The 22440-nt window shown below is 28.3% G+C and overlaps 4 protein-coding genes across 14 annotated transcripts; 1 reads left to right on the forward strand and 3 right to left on the reverse strand.

Moving 5' to 3' along the window:
* Positions 1–343: 343 nt before the first annotated feature.
* LOC411013 (phosphatidylinositide phosphatase SAC1) lies at positions 344–3539 on the reverse strand. Its single transcript, XM_016911788.1, has 9 exons — positions 3377–3539; positions 3148–3296; positions 2966–3057; positions 2550–2890; positions 2345–2456; positions 1907–2253; positions 1453–1830; positions 1211–1378; positions 344–1129 (listed from the first exon to the last, which is right to left on the reverse strand). Exons 2-9 carry the CDS (start codon positions 3183–3185, stop codon positions 851–853), a joined length of 1755 nt encoding a protein of 584 aa, XP_016767277.1. The 5' UTR covers positions 3186–3296; positions 3377–3539; the 3' UTR covers positions 344–850.
* A 994-nt stretch (positions 3540–4533) lies between these two features.
* Positions 4534–6815, forward strand: LOC411014 (malate dehydrogenase, cytoplasmic). Its single transcript, XM_394487.7, has 5 exons — positions 4534–4665; positions 5013–5208; positions 5483–5805; positions 5878–6255; positions 6361–6815. The coding sequence occupies exons 1-5, from the start codon at positions 4663–4665 to the stop codon at positions 6460–6462; spliced, it is 1002 nt and encodes a 333-aa protein (XP_394487.2). The 5' UTR covers positions 4534–4662; the 3' UTR covers positions 6463–6815.
* A 76-nt stretch (positions 6816–6891) lies between these two features.
* Positions 6892–19915, reverse strand: LOC726254 (E3 ubiquitin-protein ligase HECTD1). Of its 10 annotated transcripts, none has more exons than XM_026440215.1 (22): positions 19680–19915; positions 19070–19115; positions 18756–18895; positions 18435–18669; positions 18025–18365; positions 16887–17940; positions 16576–16698; positions 15397–15790; positions 15138–15173; positions 14686–14952; positions 13142–14602; positions 12767–13053; positions 12355–12615; positions 12067–12274; positions 11605–11805; positions 11201–11457; positions 10916–11074; positions 10630–10845; positions 10300–10544; positions 9640–10207; positions 8506–9542; positions 6892–8371 (listed from the first exon to the last, which is right to left on the reverse strand). In XM_026440215.1, the coding sequence occupies exons 3-22, from the start codon at positions 18893–18895 to the stop codon at positions 8089–8091; spliced, it is 7773 nt and encodes a 2590-aa protein (XP_026296000.1). In that variant the 5' UTR covers positions 19070–19115; positions 19680–19915; the 3' UTR covers positions 6892–8088. The 10 variants fall into 10 exon arrangements, with proteins under 10 accessions (XP_026296000.1, XP_016767276.2, XP_026295999.1 ...); XM_016911787.2 differs by having other exon boundaries at positions 10916–11086; XM_026440214.1 differs by lacking the exon at positions 19680–19915 and adding an exon at positions 19307–19328 and having other exon boundaries at positions 10916–11086.
* Positions 19916–19946: 31 nt separating this feature from the next.
* LOC100576412 (E3 ubiquitin-protein ligase RNF8) lies at positions 19947–22205 on the reverse strand. 2 transcript variants are annotated; one of them, XM_006567244.3, is made up of 4 exons: positions 21883–22205; positions 20956–21802; positions 20455–20868; positions 19947–20380 (listed from the first exon to the last, which is right to left on the reverse strand). In XM_006567244.3, exons 1-4 carry the CDS (start codon positions 22009–22011, stop codon positions 20355–20357), a joined length of 1416 nt encoding a protein of 471 aa, XP_006567307.1. In that variant the 5' UTR covers positions 22012–22205; the 3' UTR covers positions 19947–20354. The 2 variants fall into 2 exon arrangements, with proteins under 2 accessions (XP_006567307.1, XP_003250992.1); XM_003250944.4 differs by having other exon boundaries at positions 19947–20383.
* Between the last annotated feature and the right edge of the window lie 235 nt (positions 22206–22440).

Below are 22440 nucleotides of genomic sequence, written 5' to 3' on the forward strand. Positions count from 1 at the left end.
AATATTTGAAATTTATATATTTTGTACATTTTAAAATGCAATTCAATTTTTTACTAGATCTTCGAACGCTTATAAATTACAAAACAATTATTAATATTATTTTTTAAAACTTGTTTTTTTCATTAAAAAAAATCAGTATTAATATATTATTAATTTTTCCAATTTTGTTTAAATTTGATTCAATTAAAAAAGTTGTAAATATATGTTATAGATTGAAAATATCTGTAATGTTAAAATTTAAAAGAAATAACTAAATAGTTATGCAATGATCAAATTGCAAATATATAATTAAATATAATTGCAAATAATTTATACATATATGGACGGTAAATATCAAACGCTATAGAATATAAATTGATTTTATATACGAGCAAATGTTGCTCAAAATTGAAAATTTTTTACAATATTTTACAATATTTTTTTAAAATGTGTCAAATTAACTGAAAAAGGAACAAGTATGTTTCTTTAAAAGCTATATCTTATTCTATTTAAAAATGCATTGATATTAATAATATCTCGATTAAAAATATTAATTACATTGTCAATCTATATACATTCATCGACAAGAACACATTTGTTCATTTTTACTGTATCTAATTCATCAATGATACATATTAGATATAAAATTTTTATAACATACATATACAATAATATAAATGTAAAGAAAAAAAAAAATGTAGATTTTATAAATTTAAATATTAGAGTATCTAATGGTTCTTTCAAATAAATCTTAACAGAAAAATATATTTGAAAATTATTATTAGATGGTGAAAAATAATAAATAATCTTTAACATTTCACAATTTAGAAATGTTATACAATATATTCTATATTCTGAATTTGAAAATTTTTTAAAGCAATTTAGGTTTATCTACATATTGCTTGCCATGATGAATTATAGTTGCAAATGTACCAGCTACCATAGCACCCCAAAATAGTATATACAATAAAATTTCAGTAGTATATCTTGAAGGTAAGATTATATGAGCAACTAGCATGGATGATGCAACAAGAAGTACTAAAGGGAATGTAGCGTAACGCCAATTTCTTTCCGATTCCAAAGGACATTGAATTAGCGTGCATTCGCCATCTTGTACAATATAGCGACCCAAAAACAAGTCCAATGAATCCTATTGAATAAATATAGTATGATCTTATTACATATACAAATATAAGAATAAAAAAATCTCTTATAAAAAAAAAAAATATACTTGTCTATAACCATCGGTGAAATTATTTTTATAATATCTTGTTAAAGAATTCAAACCATCTTTCATTGCACCCAATTTAGTACGCTTTCCAGTTCGAGTAAAATCTGTTTTTAATGCACCAGTACCAGAATACTGAATACTTATTATATCTGCATTGTCAGCCCAAATCTAGAATTAATATATTAAAATTTAATAAAAATTTAAAATATAAAAAAGGAATATAAATAAAATTGTATTCCTACCCGTTTAAAAAGTTCCTCAACACTAGGATGATCTTCGATCTTTCTAAGAATTTGTAACCTTGATAACACATCATTTAGAACTCTCTTTGCAATCATACTTTGAACAACATTAGTTCTATCTAAACAATCGATACAGTTGGTACGAAAAACACCATCTTGTGCCGATAATAGTGTTCCATCTTCTAATAATAAGAAATAACCCATTTGTTCTAATTCATGAGTTAATCGATCAAGTAGCATGTTCAATCGATCCCATCTTAATCTTCTACATTCAGCATGAAAATCAAAACTTTCATATCGAACATTCTCATTATTAATTCGTTGTACTACATTATGATATGCTTTTTCAAGCATACCTTCTGAACCCATATGATCAATCTGTATTAAAATTATAATATTAAAAATAAACTAATATTTATAAAAAATTAAAAAAAAAATCCTTTTATAAACTTACTAAATTGATTAAAATTTGCTTTCCATAATGAAATATTTGGGTTTCAAAATGTCGTGCACAGGCAGTTTGATGATCTTCATGAGTACCCAATTGAGGTTTAGGTTTATATTTTAGATTTGGTGCCTGATACCAGAATAAAGGAATAGAACCCCTTGTTTGTACAAAAGACATACGATGTCCATTGAATTCAACTAATTGTTCTGTTTCTACATAATTAGAAACATTACCAGTAGAATCTATACCACGTGAAAACAATCTTGTTCCTGCACGATGCACACTACGTCTAGATACTATACCCAAATTGAATGATGTGCTACCAGTTACAGTAATAATATTTAATGAAACAACTAAATAAATATTAAGGAAAATATAAATTTTATAAAGATATAAATTGAAGATATAAAAATATATTTTTTTTCTTTTTGTTTACAAGGATACATCCATGAATGATAGGTAGACAAAATTTATACTGTTCAGGTCTTGATGTTAAATCTTGTAGAAGATAAGCATTCCAAACAAATCTAGAATCTGCCCTGTCATGAAGTGGCATCTATTTGATAAAAAAAATGAAAAAAATAAACTCCAAGTATAAATAAATATAATATAATTATCAAATATGAATAGATATCTAGCAAATAATGACCTGTAAAAATTCAGGATTGGTATTATGAAGTTTTTGCATTGTATGGCTAAGATCATATGTGTAACTAAAATAAAAATAAGGTGTATTTAATATAGATTTGATCATTTCTACATATATTGAATTATTTTGCACTTGTTTTTCACTAAGATGTAATGAAGATTTGGTATATGGTATAATTTCTGTTGAAACTAATTTAAAAATTTGATGACCCGCTATAGTTCCAACATCTATAGCATCTGTTATCACTATAAGATATCTGCATGCTAACAGCCTTATAGTTCCTACAATACCCCATATTTTTCTACGGCTTGCAGTTGAGGGAATTTGACTAGCTGTACCAGCTAAAATACGAATAAAATATTTAAAAAATTTATGCCATATCAAAAATATCAAATAGAAATTATGTTGTTAATTACCTTGTGTATAAATTTGCTGACTCACTCTATCAACTACAAGTAGCACTTTAGTTCCAATAGGTTCTACATAAAATTTTTCAGGTGTAATATATCTGAAAAAGCAATTTATTTGAAATATAATTAAAATTTAATATGTTGTATTAATATTTAATTTTAAAAAAACATGCATTAAATATACTCACAAATATAATTTATCATATACATCTGGGTGTAACTTCATATTGCTATAGAATAATTTCTACGTTGCGTATTATAAGAATATAAATTGATAAGAAATGAAATATAATATAAGAAAAAATATAATGTATACAATGACAATAAAAATTATAATCTGTAAATATATTCAAAGTACATTAGAATATGAATTTAGAAGTTAACAAATTAATTGTCAAATTGTTGTCAACTTAATACTTGAATTAGCATGTTCAAAATCTGTCAAAATCGGAGTAACCTCCGCACTTATCTAATTCTCTTCTTCTATTCTTCGCGGCACGATTAGTTACCTATATAGCGCTAATACTGCATAACCATAGCAGATGAAATTTTAGAACGTCATAGTAACTAATATTTTCTATTCATATCAATGATAAATCATATTAATAAAATAATATTTTTATTTATTATGCTTTATTATAATAAATTCTGATTAATTTTAAAAAGATATTAAAATTTTTAAGATTTTTTCCTATATATTTTTATAAATATTAATATAGAAAATCCAAAAATGATTATTTTTAATTGCTAGAATTTAGTGATTCAAAAATCATTTATATGCAAATTGAAAATTTTAGGGATTTTTGTGAATTACATGATGCCATTTTAGATTTTTATCCAATTGAATTAAATAATAAAATTATTAATGTGCATTAAATTCAATTATTTTTTGCTTAGAGATTTGTTTAAAGAATTCAATTAATGATTATTATATTTATAATAATAATTCTTGAAATTAATTTTCTAATTAATCAGAATGAGATTTTTAAATAAAAAAATATAAAAATTTATACAAAATTTTAATATTTATAAAATAACTACTATATCATAATATCATTAGTTTTTACGTAGAATTATTCCATTTATTATTATTATTATTATTATTCCATTTATCTATCCAGAATTTATTAAAGTCTATAATATCTATAATATCAATTGAATAGATGGCAGTAAAAAGATATATATTTTGATTGGATACTTTATTTAAACAAATTTTTGAACTACTACATGATATTCGTAAATATTATGCAACAAAAATTTTATCTAGTATGAAGTATTTGACATTGAAAGAAGATAAAAATAAATATTTAGATTATTCTACGTTATTCATTAAATTGTATTTAATAAAAAAAAAAGTTGTACGCATATAAGAAACAGCAGTAATATAATTTGCAAATTTTTTTTTATAAATTTTATTAATATTAATATTTTTGTTTATTAATTTTAAATTAAGTTAAATAAAAAAATTTGTCTTTTATATATACATTCTTTAATTTATAAATAAAATATTATAAATTAAAATATATACTAAATTAATAATAACAATATTTGGCCTCCAGTATTATCAATCGAATTCAAATCTATCTTCCAGATAAGTCGCTATTACAGCAATCATCCTAACTGACCTTAGTCTCTGGAGAGTTCGATAAACTGATTTTAATATTGTCATTTAAAAATATCATTATAAAAAAAAAAGCTAAAAAATGGTAAGTTCTAAGAAACATATTAATTTTACATTATAAAATTAATGTAAAATAGTTTAAAATTTTATTTTTTATATTTAAGAATTATTTAACCTATATTTGACCTTCAATATTTATTATATATCGATTGCTTTTTATTTATCATATATTAATTTTTTTAATATAATATACTTGATTTAACCACCTGTATTAACAGAATCGATTTAATAAAATTTAAAATAAAATAATTTTTAGAAATTTATTATTAAATTATTATTATTATATTTTTATATTATAATTGAATTATGAATATTATAAATTAAATTTTAAATTTGCATTTATGTGATTTATGTTTTTTTTTAATATTCTAGAGTGAACCAATAAATGTGGTAGTTACTGGAGCTGCAGGACAAATTGCTTATTCTTTATTATATCAACTTGCTGCTGGTACAGTTTTTGGTCCAAATCAACCAATTAATCTTCGTTTGTTAGATATTCCAGTTATGATGAAAGTATTAGATGGAGTAGTTATGGAATTGGAAGATTTAGCTCTTCCACTTTTAAGGGGTAAAAATATAAATTTATAATTAAAGATATATTATAAAATTCTCTTTGATTGGATATTTTAACAAAATTATTCTATATTAGAAAAAATTTGAATCATATAGTTTCTGATAAATATATAACAAAAAACATTATGTAACATTATATACTGTTATATAATGCACTTAACTAATATTATGTATGATTTGTTTTATTTATTTCTTAATTTTAATAAAAAATATATATCTATATATTTTGTGATTTTAATAGTTTCATTATATAAATTTTTTGTTTGTAGAAGTTGTTCCTACAGCTGATCCAAGTGTAGCTTTCAAAAATGTAGCTGCAGCTTTTCTGGTTGGAGCAATGCCTCGAAAAGAAGGAATGGAAAGAAAAGATCTTTTAGCAGCTAATGTAGAAATTTTTAAAGTTCAAGGAGAAGCTTTGGACAAATATGCTCAAAAAGATGTTAAAGTTTTAGTTGTTGGTAATCCTGCTAACACAAATGCTTTAATTTGCTCTCATTATGCACCATCCATTCCAAAAGAAAATTTTACTGCTATGACAAGATTGGATCAAAATCGCGCTCAAGCAGCATTATCAGCAAAATTGAATGTTCAGGTGATTAATATTTTATTATTATATAAAAAAAATAGATTTATAAAATTTTAACAAAATAATATATGCAAATAGGTTGATAAAGTAAAAAATGTTATTATTTGGGGTAATCACAGTTCAACTCAATATCCTGATGCTTCTCATGCTACTGTAGCTCTTCAAAGTTCCACCAAGCCAATATCTTTAGCTATAAATGATGAAAATTGGTTAAATACTACTTTTGTGGAAACAATTCAGAAACGTGGTGCAGCTGTAATAGCTGCCAGAAAGATGTCATCTGCAATGTCAGCTGCTAAAGCAGCTGGAGATCACATGAGAGATTGGTGGGTTGGTACCAAACCAGGTGAATGGGTTAGCATGGGTGTATTATCTGATGGCAGTTATGGAATTCCAAAGGATATTGTGTTTTCTTTCCCAGTTACTATAGAAAATGGACAATACAAAATTGTTCAAGTAAATATCTTTTTTATATATTATTTTTTATATATTTTTATATATTATATTTTTATATTTAAATATATTTTTAAAACAAAAAAATAATTTACATTGATTTCTTAGGGACTTTCAATCAATGACTTTGCTAGATCAAAGTTGAATATTACATCTAATGAATTAGAAGAGGAACGTGCAGAAGCAAAAAATGTATTACATGAAAAGTGACTAAAATCAGTAAATTATGATACTACAAGCCAATTACTTGTTCTGGCAAAATTGTAGAAAATAAAAATTTTGATGATAATACATGATATGTAATATATAGATTCTAGTTGTGTCTTATGAAATTTGAAATGATATTTATAAGATACAATATATATATATTATATATATTTATATATTGATATATATATTATATATATGTTGATGATATATGTATGATATGAAATTTAATGACATTTCTATGTATCTTTTTTAACTAATATTATATAGGAATTGTTAAATACATATGTTTATATTAATAAATTGTATAAAATATGTAACAAATTACGTTGAAAAACATGTTATACTTTATAACATTTTTTGTTTTATTCTTTCCCCAAGAATCAATAATAATTTATATTACAGTAATAGTAACTATTTTTCATATCGATATCATTAATCAATCTTTTCACATTTATATTATTTTCATATCTTCTTCTAAACACTATTATTACAAGTATACTGATTTCCGCCTATAATATAATTATTGAGTGAGCATTAAGTAGCATATTGTACAAAGATGCAGAGTGCTCAGCTTGCCAATTCTTCAGAATGTTCTTATCAAGATGCTTTCAAATATATGTGTATCTTCTTTTTTCATGTGTTATTATATTTAAACACTCGCGCGTCTTTATAAACATGGTGATACGTTGATATTTAGTTAAAAGAACAAACATTTGAAGCTATGAAAATTGTTTAAATGCTAAAAAACATTGTTTTCATTACAATGATTAAAAACTTAGCATTTTACACAAGTAAATTTTGATTTATATCTTATGCGTTTTTATAACGCTGTATATATCTGAGAGACATTCTGATAAAGAAAATAAAACTTTCATTAAAGATGCTCCCATTTTTTTTCTTATATATAAATCACTTTCGAAGCACGACAATATTTCACAAAGAAGACAATACGAACATTCGTCTTAAAATGAGGAACTATAAAGTTTTTGTTCCACAAGGACAGCAAATATACTTGAAAACACTCGCATAAATTACATCTGTTGAGAAAATACAATTTCTATCGTATTTGGACAAAATTCATAATATAATTATGGCCAATACCTGGAACGGATAACTTATGTTATTAAATTATAAATTAATTATTTTATTGTTTGCAACATTAAATAAGCGTAGTACTGTTCTGTAGTACATTTTACAACATCAATTTAAAGATCAATTCACTATAAATAAAACTTAAACACATAACATAAAGTAGAGAAAAAATAACTTGTTATTAATTAAATTATAAATTTTCAAAATCGACAAATTTTAAACATATCAACGTATGTAACTTTATATGTTCAAATACTTATGATACGTGAATTCATATCAACTTCAATGAAATAATTTTGAATATTGTAAATATTTCCGTTCCAGGCTATACACTAAATTATTTTTGTAAACCGGTACTGATTCTTATTAGATAATTGTTTCAGTTTTTTTTTTATATAACATCAAGACCAAACTCGGCTTTTGTATATAGATTACACAATGTAATCCATGGAGCAAAGTTTGATTCGCACATTTTAAGAGCGAGTACTTCTGATTATGATATCGTAGCAGTTCCTTGCCTGAGCAGAAACGAGATTAATTTAAATGAAATCCTCTCTCTCTAGTTGCTGCCAAGAGTCTTTCTTTAAGTATTTCTTCAGTAGGATACTCTGGTAATTTTAAATAATGAACACAGGTGTTAACAGAGGGATAACCACCTGAACCAGCATCTACTTTTCGCACAACAGTCAATCTAGGATGTAAATTACATAATCCTCCAGGAGGTAAAGCTGAACATCCAGTAGCAAATTGTAAGAAAGCTTTTCTTTCTGGACCAGTCAACGAAAGTAGAACATTGACAAATCGTTGAAAACCAGGACTGCAGTAGTATAAAAAAAAAAGAAAAAAAAAAAAAAAGAAAAAAAAAAAGAAAAAAAAAAAATATTCTTAATGATATTCTTAGTAAATTGCGTTAATATTTATATAATATACATGTATTTAAAATGTTTTTACCTTTCTCTTGTATAGCCTAGTTTTGGCTCAGTATAGTTTAATAAATCCTCTCTAGTCCATTGTGGATTTTGTTCTCCACAAAGCATAGCCCTTATTTCTTCGGGACTGAAAGCATGAAGTTTTTCCATTGGGAAGACTTTTGAAAAACCAGATTTAAACGATTCTAGTTGCCTTGAGATTCCTCGATCAAGACAATAATTAATTGTCATCTCGGCATATTCTCTTGCATTTTCCATAGTAACTGAAATTTCTGCACCACCATCTATTAATTCTATTTGATCATACGCAAAGATTTTGGAACTTGGAGAATATGTCATCGTCAAAGTCAAATCTTCAATAGGCACTGACATTCCGGATGGATGAGTAATATTTAATGACATTTCTTCGTCAACAGAATTACGACCATCGGAAAGCGTTCTATCACGTTTGGCAATTGCCGTTTGTATTTCTTTTAAAAATTCACCTCTCACTGGATCAACAAGTACCAGATCCTCAATATCCAATAATCCAGAATACCAAGATGGTGGTTCTAATGAAGAATATGCTGTATCTGCTTCACCTTCTTCTGATATAAAGCTACTCGACATACTTGAAGACATACTTTCTTGAGTTACTCCACTAAGACCAATTTTTTCATTTACATTGTTTGTGATGTCTCCATGACACATTAATTTTAAGAAAGGACGGGATAATGGTAAATCTACTAATCTATTATCTTGTAAAACTTTTGCCAAGAATACACCTAAGAACCAAAAATATCGAACAGCACGATCACAAGCTATAGAATCTTGTGGTAAAGGAGCCGGAAACAGCCCGCTTGGTCGTGTTACATAATATCCTGGAGGTCGAATCTGATCTCCAGATATTCGAGATTGATCTGTGTCAGATGATTCTTCATCATCACATAACCACAAACCTAAGTCTTTACGCTGTAATTCAGCAGCAACTAATGCAAAGAATTCTAATGTTGGTCCAAGACCAGTTCCTTCTTCACCTACAAATTCTACTTCTAATATACTTTTTCGACTTGCATGTACCTATAACATGAAATAAAATTTCATTTTCTTCACTTTTTTCCTTCTTTTAAAAATTAATGATATCATAGTGTACATATTTGATTAACTATCTATTTACCTTCATTACTTGTTCTGCCCAGTCTAATAATTTCTCTCCCCTAGGTACACTAACTCGTTCGTGTTTAAGTCTGCCAACGCGGAATTCATGAATATCATCACGTCGTGGACTTAAACCAGGTGCCCTTTGTCTTTCAAGAATAGCATCTCTTTGAGTTTGAAGCCATACGATAGATCGCGAAGCTCCAAAGGCAGTACAACTAAAGTACAATCGTCTAGTTTCAAACGGTAATAAAAATGGACAACTTCTAGCCAATTCTTCACACCAATTTGGCAAAGCGCCAGCAGCTAATGCTAAAGGATCTTGAATTTGTTGCACTATTTTATTTGTGATTTTTTTTGAAGTGAAGTCATCTGGATGAACCCAACATGATTCTTCACATTCTTCGTAATCAATATGTTTACCATCATCACGAGTAGTACTTAATACATAAACATGTCTCAATAATTGTAATACATCTTCTACACTGCACACTGAAGAATTTTGAACTGTATTACGAGAATATAATGTTACAACTGGTGTTGCTCTTCCAGATGATTCTTCATCCTTTGCTTCTTTATATATTATGCTATAAAAAAATATAATGTGTATGTGTAATTATAAATATTGTAATTGTATTACAAATTTAATTTTTTATTATATAAGAAATAAATATATTACGTGTAAGTTGGTTCCCATATTCTTCTTAGTTTTTCTTGTCGACTGCCTAATTCTGTTAATTGCATCAATTCTTGTACTTGTTGAAAAATACTGGCATGTGGTTCTGTAAGTGGTAGTTCAACGTCTGGTACTCCAGGAAGTCCTGGTCCCTTTAGTGTTAAACAAAGCCTTGGCATTGATAATGAACCTGAACGTGTATTTAACTGAGTTTCACTACCAGGAGGAGGAATTTCCAGATCTGTTGTCTATAAAATATTTCGTAACATTAATAATAATAATGATATAATAATTATTTAAAGTTCTAATTTTTATTTTTTTATTATTATTTACTTGATTGATATTAGTTCGTCCAGGTCGTGGATCAAAAGCAGGGATCAAAGCAGAAAATTGACGTTTTAAAACGAACTCATCATCCCATGCACGTCTTTTACTATTTTGAGGAGTCTCTTCTTCCACAAATGCTGCGAGAAGATTGCGACTTACCATCACATCTTCATAATCACCATCACAACCATCTCCTTCTTCTTCATTTTCTTCATCATCTTCCTATAAAATAAAGCAAAAAATGTATATAAAAATATTTATTTTTTAGAGAAAATTATTTTTTTTAACATACTTCTTGATCATTTTCATCATTATCTTCTTCTTCTTCAAGAACACCATCTTCATCATCTTCTAATTCAGTTAAAAGAGTTGGTCCACCTGTTGTTCTACCTCCACTAGCACTAGAACTTGCGATACCTCCACAAGATTCCAAAAAATCTTCAAGACTAACCTGCAGCCATAACTGCTTATTACATTATATAGAATCAGATATTTCATTTTAAATTTTGTATTCATAATATAAAATAAATATTATTTTAATAATAAAATCAATACATTCAAAGATACTGAGTTTTACCTGTTCACTATCACTACTTGTACTAGTTAATGACATTGTAAGTGCTTGTCCTAGGCCAGGTCCAGTCGTTGTTGTAACTCCACTGCCAGCTACTTGACCACTACTAGTCAAACTTGGATAACTTTGGGCAGTACTGAGTAACCCTCCGGGAAAATTAGGACTTAAAGCAAGTCGAACTAAACTTGATACAGAATTAGGTCCACGTGAATTTGAACCAGTATTAGAATTGGAAGCAATATGTTGTCCACCTGTAGGTCCTGAAAAATTTTTCTTTAATAATTTATACTAATTTATTAATAAATATATAAATTTAAACTTATAATTGATTACAAAAAATAAATCATTTTTATTAAAATTAAATTATTAATATACAAAACTGTTAAGCAAAATTAACAAACACTAACCCAATGTTCGTCTTCGTGCCATTGCAGTAAAGGTTTCCAATAAACCAGTTGCAGTTGTTGGTTCCAAAGTATTGTTAGCATCAGAACAAGCAAGGTTGGGAACAGATACAGACATAGGATTGGTAACAACAACAGGACAACCACCTGCTGTATTTTGTGTAGATGAGCTAGCTTCTTTGTCCCGACTACATTCTTTGGCAGCTAGTTTAAAGGAAACACACACTTAACTTTTACACAAGTGTTTATGTAAATAAGAACAAAGAACATTTCTTATCAATAACAAAAATTTAAATATAAAATATGTTCAAAATTCAGGATTAAACATTAAAATCTTTCAGAAGTTTTTTTAAAATACTAATTGTATTGTATTTATGATTATGTATTATGATACGCATATTAAAAAAAAAAAAGAGATGGCGCACATAAACAAGATATTATATATGATAATTATTATTTTCATACCATCAGTAATTCCTGAGTGATGCCTTTGAACAGATTTAATCCTTAATGAATTTTCTTCTAATTCACCTGACACATTAATTCTAACAGGCACTAAACTAAGTAATTCTCCACTCAAAAAACTATTTGTATTATTTCGTAATCTGTCGGCTCCTTCTCTGACACGATCTAATACTTCGGTAGCTTCAAGACTCAATAAACCTGATCCTGGCTGTAAAAGTATTTTAAATTTAAAAACATCATAAATTTTTACATACAACAATTACTTTGATAAATATGCAAATATCACACCTTATTTCCTCGTACTGTTGCAAAAAATGATTTTGAACTACTAGATGCACGATTGCTGTTACTATTGGCAGGACAATCAGTGTTAAGAGCAAGACTCTCAACAATTGTTGCCAGATCACTTGTCACAGTAGTGTCGGGCCTAGGATGTAATACAACAGACAATTCGCTCGTTGAATTTGCCCCGCCTTCACCGGTTACAGCAACAACAGCTTCAGCACGAGCAACCGATAATACATTTTCTGCTATCGATTCAACGGCTTGCTATTTATCATAAATATAAAATTAACACTAATGATTTTCTACTCTAATTAATAGTAACATATCACAATACTTTATATAAAATATAATCAGAACACGCACATAATCATATATAAATAAATAATCATATATAAAACAACATTTCAAATTATACCTTAACTGCTAAATTATCTGCACTTGCTGCTTGATCTGTTGAAGCTACTGATCCACGCATTACAGTATCAGTACAATCTGGTAAACTAGGTGTACTGCTAGATTTTCGTCCAGTCAAAACTCCACCACCACTTTTACTTTTTGTTCCATTATCTGTATCAAGGCCAGTACCAACTAACCTTAGATCATATTTTCCTTCTGCACCCATTCTATAAGAATTGGAACCACCATGATCCCATGTTACATCTATCCAACCATTATGTAATTCTCCTGTTACTGTGCCTTCACCTGATATAATAAAAGAAATCTTTTAATCCAAATAAAACTATTAAAAAAAAAAAGCATATAAATTTATTTTATTTTACTATAAATATACCTGGAGGAACACCATCTTGATCTCTCCATTTCCAATCTAAACCTCTAGCTACTCTGGCACCAGCAACTAAATGACGAAGAACTTGAGCTTTAATTAACCTTCGTTGTTTTCGAACTCCAGCTTCAGCTTCTCTAGCTGCTCGTCCCAAATCCTCGCAAACTCCGGTAACTTCTCCATAAACTTCAAATCCAGATACAGATAAATAATGTGTTTGACCAGAAGCATTCTTTCCAATTTGTTGTAATCGTAAATGACGCCATCCCTGTGTCTCATCACTTGGTGGTTCTAATGTCCAAGTAGCTGTGCTACCAGGCTCATTCAATGATGAATCATCTACATGAGCATATAATGTTGTCCAAATTATACCATCTTTTGATGCTTGAAACATCCAATTCCGTAAGGCACTCCTACCATAGCCTCTTGCATGTCTTAATGTGTATGCGCTCGGAATAATCCAAACTCCTAAATCGATTGAAAACCACGCACGTCTATCATCATTTGTATGACAATTTAATGCCGACGGATCACGACTTAAGATATCTTCGAGATGACCATATGGAAGATTTCTTCCATTACTCGATGTAATAACAACTAAACCATATTGACCAGGATTAACCCATTCAGTACATGTTTTTGCATTTGTACCAATCCAATATAACAATCCATTTTCATCAAAATCATACTGATATTTAAAAGTAATTTTATTTCTATCTTTCAGTTTTTTAACAAATGTAAATGTTGACCTGTCATGGTCATGCCATTGTTTTGCTACCATTTTTAATAAATGATTTTCTAATTGTTGTATAGTACTTAATGGTTCCATCTTTAAACTTCGACCAGACCTATCAATTAGAGAACTTTCACCAGCTGCTTTTTCCAATCGAAATCGTAATCTTCTTGTTAAAATTTGTAAACCATAACCTGAACCTGGTGTATCATATAAATAAACAGGTAATTTTTCAATAGATTCTAAAACTGAAACTAATTTATGGACTAGAATTTTAGCAGAATTATGCTCTTTATTAGCGTCTTTCGAATGAAAACAGTTTTTAAACACTGCTATTCTTTGCATTCTAAGTTTTGTTGCTCGTAATGTAGGTGGTTGTGGTCCTGGAGGAGCTGCTAATAATGAAAGTAAGGTTTGCACAAGCCCGCTGGAATGAAGTTCATACGCAGATACCCTTCCTTCCTCGTTTAATAAATCTTTAAGTTCTTCTAATGCACTTTGTAAAATATTACGCCATTCTCGATTTCCTGATTGCTGTTTCTGACAAGCTTTTTCTATTTGACTAACAATTGTTCCTAATTTAGCGACTACTCCACGTGGTTGAGCCTGGGCAGCTTTAAAATAACATTCATAAATATCTTGAGCTTGTATTTTAACCTTTTGTTTAATAGCTTCAATTTTAGATCTTAATCTTTTTCCTCTTTTACCAGCCCAACCTGCCGCAAATTCTGGACCTAAATAAAAATAATCCATAATAAAATGTTTATTTTTTATAATAAATTAATGAAAGAAGTATGAATTAAAAATATATACTTACCCAAACTTGTTTCTGCTGTAAAGGAATGTTTGGTACCTCGATTTGATTCAAAAATAAATCCTGGTAAATCTTCTCGTAAAATTGTTGCTTGTTGTTGACCATCACTATTATGTATACACAATTCGCTTTCTTTTCTACTAGATAATGCCCAATTTCCTACAACTAGGCGAGTAGTACCAGGACGTGAAAGTACAGGTTGACTTACAGAATTTGGTTTTACTTGACTTCGCGCTCTTTGTAATTTTTCCAAGAATTCACCTCGGTTTTCTGTAAAATATATGTTCTAGTAATCAATACAATTAATAAAATTATAAGTGGTGTGAAAATTTTTAATGAACCGATGTTGTTGCATTAGGTCATGCAAAAATAAGGAATCTCCATGCGATTGATGGCGTATACTGAAGGGTAGGATAGCATGCACAACTAGGAAAGTTGAACATGTGGGTACCTACCTTCAGTAGTAAGCGACTCTGTGTTCCTCCCTTTTCCTGTAGGCAGTTAGTAAAACCAGTTATTTACTAAACTATACCGCGGAAGTTAATCACAAATGAAAAAGATATAACATAAAAAAGTGATTTGAGCAGAGTCAATTTATCTGTCGCGAAGGGCGTGTGAAGGTGAAAAGAACACTTCAACAAGATAGTGGTAAGATGGACGAGACATACGAGGTGATGAATTTTGTGTCGACATTGAATGAAAAAAAAAACATACCTGATGTATCAGTTCCACCTTCTGGACTACCACTGGAATACATTGTTGCTAACTTTCCATCGAGTATAAATCGAAACCATCCATTACTTCCATTTGATAATTCTAAGGCAGCTGCATCAGACCATACATATAAACAATCACGTCCTCTACAAATACACCAATCTCTCCAATGATAAGCTCTTCCAATTAAAAGTTCTCTTGCATCTTCAATTCTTTGCTCTTCAGATTGATTTGATTCTGTTTCTGGTTCTGGAGCAGCATCTTGTGGTCCAGCCAATGCAGCAACTTTTGAAAATACTCCCAAACGAGCAAAATGTTCTAGAAATTCATCTTTGCCTTTTATCATCAAATCTTGTATCATTTGCAAAACCACTAAGTGTCCATCCTCATCCTCCTATTAAGATTAAAATAAAAATGTTTTATATAAAGATGTTTTATATAATACAATTTTTTACTATTATTAAAAATTCACTTAAATTAAACAAATATTTTTGATCTTTTTTTCTTAACTTAATATAAAATAAAATAAGTACTACACAAATTGTTTTATATAACATATCTAGAATTTTTTCATTCAATCATACTTTATATGGCACGAATATAACAGCACAAATCTATGTATGAGCAAAATGATTACGCGATTCATTGAAATCACAAGCAAATGCCCATTAATCCCATCAGCAGGCAGACAGTCAATAGAAGTGGACAACCAGCTTTGTATCTAATCTATCATGATTAACACCTGTTTAGAGCAATTACACTGGCCATTCACTGAAAAATGTATGTGTCCTTTGCTGTTATTATTTAATAAATTTATATAATTTTCTTCTTATTTCATATTCTATGCAAAAAAATAAATTGCACATTGATTTTATATATTAATGCATATAAGATAATTCATTCAGAGATCACCACGCCATATTATGAATAACATTTTGATATTGATAGATGATATTATAAAAAAAATTTATCAGCAAAGGAATATAAAACATGCGCATATTTATTAAATCTCACCCTTTATACGAATTGTGTCATAAATACATATTATGTTAATAGTAAATGAAATCTTTGCATAATTATTAATGAGATCAGTAAAAAGATAGTAGGATTTACGAATAGCATGTAGGGGACACAAAGGACGTTTCAACTAGAGACTGGCAAATATACAACAGACGTTACCGTCTTATCAACAATGTAGTTCAGGGAACTGGAAGACTTGCGTGATGCGAGACAACGCAATTTTGGGCCAATTATCGGCTTGAAAGGCGGAGGTGGTGGTGATGGTGCTTTTATCTCAAGCTCCTGTGAACAATCTTAACTAAATCACTAGCATTGTCTGTCTGGCTGCCTGTCTGCCTGCATGAATACTAAAGATTTTAAAATATTAATTAATTTTATAATACTAATTTATATCTATTTGACAGGATCTAAAAAATTTAGATAAACTAAGAAAAAAAGATAAATTTATATAAAAAGTATTATAAGTTTACCTCATTGTCCAATACATTGGCAATTACTTCTACAAGCATAGCACCACAGTTTCCCATTCTATCAGAACCACATGTTTCAATAAGTAATTCTGGTTGAATATAATGCACCATTTTTCTGATTAAACTTAAACTGGCTTTCCTAACACTTAGCAACATAGATGATTGAAATGTTGCACAAAATACTGGCAATAATCTTTTCAAATATACTGGAGCCATTTCTGGATCACCTTTTGGTTCTGTAAATTCTGCTTCTGTTTCTGGCTTTCTATGTTCTTGATTTGGTAACATCCATTCTCCAGGAGATTGCAATATAGCAGCAACTTCTCTATGTCCTTCATCTACACGTTCTCTAGCTTTATCTAATGGTGTTTTTCCATCTTCATCTCGTAAATCAGGGTTTGCCCCATGCCTAAGTAATACTTTAGCAATAGCCGGCCTTCCGAAACAAGCAGCATAATGTAGACTAGATGATCTTTGACCTTTATTAACATCTGCTCCTCTATCACATAAAAATTCAACCATCTCTTGTGTTCCAAATGCGGATGCCCAATTAAGTAATGTTTGTCCTACATCATCCATGAAATTAACTCCAATGCCTCCAGAATCTATGGCTTCTATTAATGCATCTGTATCTTTTGACCGAATACAATCTATCAATTGTCTGTGAGATTTTTCTCCAGCACTTTCCGGACGTCTAAATCGTGGTAATACAGGTCCTGATGGACCTCCACTTGTATTACGGCCTAATGCTGATCTTCCTTCGAAAAGTAAAACTAACAATAAGTCAACTAATCTCATGGAATCAAGAGCACATCTTTCATCTCCTTTTAAAGCTTTTTCAATCGCATCTGGTAGTTCAGAACGTAAAAGGTCATGAGTTATAGAAGGTGATCCCCTGCAAAGTGTTGATAGAAGACTAATTATAGTAGAAACAGATGCACAAGAATTTGCTTCAGGAGTAGGAAGTGTTGAAGCTGTACTAGAAGGTGGAGGTGTTTTTGGATTTCCAGAAGTAGTTGCTATTGATGTACCAGGCCCTGCTGCATTTGATAACCTATGCATAAATACAAATATAAAAATTATAATATATTTAATTTGATATATACATATCTATACAAAATTTATTATAAAGAAATACCTATACAAGAGTTCAGAAACTAATCCATTAGAGGCTAATGGAGCAGGATCTGTATTTCTTCTTGAAAATCTGTCAGCTAATGATGCAAAACAACGAAGTGCTCCATCAGCAACATGTGCATCTTCATGCCTAAGTAATGTTGATAAAGCTTCAACACAATCTGGTAAAGATTTATCTTGAGGTTCCACTTTTCCACATAAACGAGTAACCACAGCCATTGCTGAGTGCAGTGTATCTCTATGAACAAGAACTCCATGTTCTCGAATAAAACATAAAGCACATGGAAGGCCACCAGCTTCGAGTACAGCACCAGCTTCCCTTGCACAAACAAGTTCAAGTGCCTACAATAACAATACATCTGTCACATGCCTTATAATATTATATTTAACAACAATAAATTAATACAATACCTTTATACATTGTTCAGCTAAATCCCTACTTGTTCTGGAACCTAATCCAGCTCCAGATAAACGACTGCAAATAGCTTTCACAGCACCTTCCATGGCTATTACTCTTCGTATACATTCTGGAGATAGATCAAAGTAATATGTAATGGCCCGAGCTGTCACTTCTAAAACACTATCTGGTGCAAGTTCATCCAAAAAAATTCTACATAATGCAGGAAGAAATGTGCGTGGGGGACAGCTAAAATGATAATATTTTTTATTATATTTTATTCAATTAAAATAACAAATATCATTAATATATATATATATATATATAAAACATACCATTCAAAGCAACGATCAACATTATCAGACATGAGTAATAACATGCATAATTGCTCTAAAGCAATTAACTGCATGTCTCTTTCATCTCCTTGGCCCATACTCAGCCATTCCAATAAAGTTTCAGGATCAACATCAGCCATCTTAACATATATATTATAAAAGAAAATACTATATGAATATTATATGAAAAATATATGTAAATCTGAATATTAAATAAGTAAAAAATAAAAATAAATTTTAATATTAAATAAATAAAAATAAACAAATATTTTTAATATATCTATATTTATAAATTTCTTTGTTGTGTAACTTACCTTGTAAGTTTTATAGCACCAATTAAATGTATTTCAAACTGACAATCTGAAAACAAACCAAAAATAAATTAAAATATACATATCAATTATTATTTTATTTAAAAGTAAATACTAATAAATGTCAGTGGAAAATATCTAAACTATACTATATTTAATTTACAAAAGAGCAATAAGAAATACAAAGAAACGAAAATAAATGTATAAAACTTCTTATGATATATCTATATTAAGAATTACATTGACAGCATTCTCCCTCCTTAGTTTCTTCATAGGTAATGAAACAAATTCTAGAAAAATTTGAATACATAAATACATACATAAATCATTGTAAATTAATTAAAGAAATTACGAATATATAATAAATAAATAAAAACACGTGACCATAAATTCACTATCGTAAAATTATGTTTGTCGTTGAAGTACAAAGAAAGGTGAAAAAAGTTTGTCATGACGACGGCTGTAAGCGTGACACTATCTTAATAACACTATGTAACCTTCAGGAAATTCACAAGAACAGTTTCTGTGCAGGTGCACATCATGAATTCAATATGCATAAGAAATAATTATCTATAGTTTGGTAGATACGACCTGCTTACATAGAGAAACGTACCGTTGTGCACAGTATTCCATTATTCGGAAGGGGTCAGGTCGCCATCCTTCCAAAGACGTGTCGTTTTCCACTGCGAAAAACAACGTAACAATATCGTCGCGCTTGGTCCGTCAGCGACACGAAAAATTTATCGGACCAACGGACCAATAAAGCACTCCTCCGCACAAAAAGATCTCACTTTACCCTAGTGTCGTAGTATATATTTCGCCATTTACGCGACGTTCAGTATAGTTAGGTATCACAATTCACAACTCTGCAAAAGTCGTGTTTTCATAAATGCGCACGTCGTCAAACTTTTATTGGCTGATTTTCATGAAAACTCGCACGATTATGATTCTATATATGTATATACAATAATTGTTTAATATTGTGCCCCCAGAGAGCGCTATCATTCTTTTCTTAGTTATATTTTTTTTCTCAAATAATGTTCATTGTGTGTTATGTACTCAACTATGACATAACAAAAGATTTTTGCTTTTAAAAAACTTTATAGCAAAAATAAATCATACATTTTTACATATTTTTACTATTATATCTTACTTTTATAATGCTAACATTTATACAATGAAATGTTATCATTCTTTGATAAAAGTTAATATGAAACAGTACATATTAATATAACATTATTATAACAATATTAATAAATTAAATATTATTTTTTTCCATGGTAATTGTTCAACGAATTTTTTTCTTGTACTCCACTGCTAAAACATTTTAAAATTATTTAAATGTCTTTTTAGACATATAAATATTATATATTTATTTTTATGCTTACCTTGTCTTTCTTTCAGAATTTCTTTTCTCCTTTCTTTGAATCGAATAGGTAAATTTTCTAACATACTTTCAATAAAATTGTCTAGAACTATTGATCTATTCATTGATAATACTGGTGCCCTACATATTGGACATTCCTTTCTTTTTTTATTCCATACATTTATACAATGTTGACAAAACGTATGCATGCAATTTAATGTTGTTGCTTTCACAAATAATTCTGAACATATAGTGCAAGTTAATTGTTCATCCATTATATCATTAATTTTATCAAGCACACTTTCTTTTTCATCAACTTTAGAAGCAATTTGAGTAGGAATTGTTAAATCTATTGTATCTATAATTTGAAATTCTGAAGGATTTTTTGTTTCTAAAAATATACAACTGTCATTCGAATTATCAGAAGTCCCTGCAACTATACATGAAAGAACATAATCAATTTATTATCAATAAAATATTTAATATCTTGTAATATTAATATATGTATGAAAAAAATATATACCATTATTTATTATTTCTATTCTAGCTTGTTCTTTCAGAGCTTTTTCTGTTTCTTTTAATTTTTCTTCTAAAATTATTTTTTCATTTAACAATTGGGCTTGTATATTTTTTTCTTCTTTAACTCTGTTTTCCATAACATTTTTCCATTTAGTTTGTTGCTCTTCTCTCCATTTTTCCATTTGTTCTTTCATTTTTAATTCTAACATTTCTTTCTCAAGTTTACTTACATTTAGAGCTTCTTGCCATTTTTGTTTTTCTTCATTCAATTTTTTGTCAAATTCTATCCGTTCATTTTCTAATTTTTCTAATAAGTCAGTATACAGATTTTGCAAATACTGTTCTTGAACATTACCATGTTTTATTTTACTTTCTAATAATATAATTTGTTGTTTCAAATCTTTAGTATCTTCTTTTGTAACATTTTGTTGTTTTAAAAGTTGTTTTAATTGCTGTTTTAATTTATCTTGTTGTTTTTGTTTTATTTGTAGTTTATCTTTAAGAACTTTTTTTTGACATTCCTGATTTTGTGCAAATGTTTTTTGTTCTATAAAAACATTATCTAACATGTTTTCATCTAACTTAGGCTTTTTAACTTTGTACTCATTTTTAAAATCAAGAATAAATATATATTTAAATTTTTCAGATGCACTAAATTGTACGATATCTCCATCATAAAGTTTTTGACTCATACCGAATGTTAGAGGAATATCGTTAACAAATGTAACAGAAGAACTTAAATCTTTAATCGTCCACTCTTCATTTTCTTCATATCTTAAAATGCAATGTTTTCTAGATATCATTGCATCCAAAATAATTTCATCATTATCTCTTGCACGACCTATTTTAAACTGTTTAAAATTTAAAGAAAATCTTATTGAGAAAAATTGATTAAAAAGGCACTAGATAAAAAGTTTATATTTCTTAATACCTCATTTTTATCAATGTGAATATTATGAGGAGCACAATCATGTTTATTAATTCTCACTAAACTAGGTTCCACTAATTTTTCCTCCGAGTCGTCAGGTTTTATTCTTTTTTCCGTTTTCGAACCTTCCATTATTTAAAATTATTCTTTTGTAAAAGAAAAAATTAAAAAAGAACATTGAATAATGTACATTCTTTTTCAATTATATTATTTTTTTTATTAATTATTATAAATATATAAAAATAGTAAACAAAAATATTAAATTATACAAGAACGTATTCAAAATTCCTCATCGAATTTCTCGTCAATATGAAGATAGAAAATAAACTGTCGATAAACATATGTAAACGACATCTTGCGGTGTATTTTATATATAACATCAAAGATATATTATATCTCTAAAAACAACTTATATATCTAAAAAAGATTTTATAAATAAAATATTGTAATTTAAATAAAAAATAAGTTTTATATTTTTTATATAAATAAAGTTTGAATATATATATATATATATATATATATATTTTTATTAAAGTATATTTAATATATTTTCTAATATTT

Source organism: Apis mellifera, linkage group LG4 (assembly GCF_003254395.2).
Source record: "Apis mellifera strain DH4 linkage group LG4, Amel_HAv3.1, whole genome shotgun sequence".
Classification (NCBI taxonomy): domain Eukaryota; kingdom Metazoa; phylum Arthropoda; class Insecta; order Hymenoptera; family Apidae; genus Apis; species Apis mellifera.

What these genes read in the sequence shown, in the direction of transcription:
- LOC411013 (XM_016911788.1), bottom strand. Translation starts at nt 3,185, where the DNA reads ATGAAGTTACACCCAGATGTATATGATAAATTATATTT. An exon ending in TCTACCTATCATTCATGGAT is followed by an intron (nt 2,254 to 2,344) that starts GTATCCTTGTAA and finishes ATATTTATTTAG; the next exon opens with TTGTTTCATTAAATATTATT. An exon ending in TCACCGATGGTTATAGACAA is followed by an intron (nt 1,130 to 1,210) that starts GTATATTTTTTT and finishes TTTATTCAATAG; the next exon opens with GATTCATTGGACTTGTTTTT.
- LOC726254 (XM_016911787.2), bottom strand. Translation starts at nt 18,895, where the DNA reads ATGGCTGATGTTGATCCTGAAACTTTATTGGAATGGCTGAGTATGGGC. An exon ending in ACTACATTGTTGATAAGACG is followed by an intron (nt 15,791 to 16,575) that starts GTAACGTCTGTT and finishes TAATCTTAATAG; the next exon opens with GAGGATGAGGATGGACACTT. An exon ending in ATATGGGAACCAACTTACAC is followed by an intron (nt 10,208 to 10,299) that starts GTAATATATTTA and finishes ATTTTTTTATAG; the next exon opens with CATAATATATAAAGAAGCAA.
- LOC411014 (XM_394487.7), top strand. An exon ending in AGCTCTTCCACTTTTAAGGG is followed by an intron (nt 5,209 to 5,482) that starts GTAAAAATATAA and finishes TTTTGTTTGTAG; the next exon opens with AAGTTGTTCCTACAGCTGAT. An exon ending in GACAATACAAAATTGTTCAA is followed by an intron (nt 6,256 to 6,360) that starts GTAAATATCTTT and finishes TTGATTTCTTAG; the next exon opens with GGACTTTCAATCAATGACTT.
- LOC100576412 (XM_003250944.4), bottom strand. Translation starts at nt 22,011, where the DNA reads ATGGAAGGTTCGAAAACGGAAAAAAGAATAAAACCTGACGACTCGGAG. An exon ending in AATAGAAATAATAAATAATG is followed by an intron (nt 20,869 to 20,955) that starts GTATATATTTTT and finishes TTTCATGTATAG; the next exon opens with TTGCAGGGACTTCTGATAAT. An exon ending in AATTCTGAAAGAAAGACAAG is followed by an intron (nt 20,384 to 20,454) that starts GTAAGCATAAAA and finishes AAAATGTTTTAG; the next exon opens with CAGTGGAGTACAAGAAAAAA.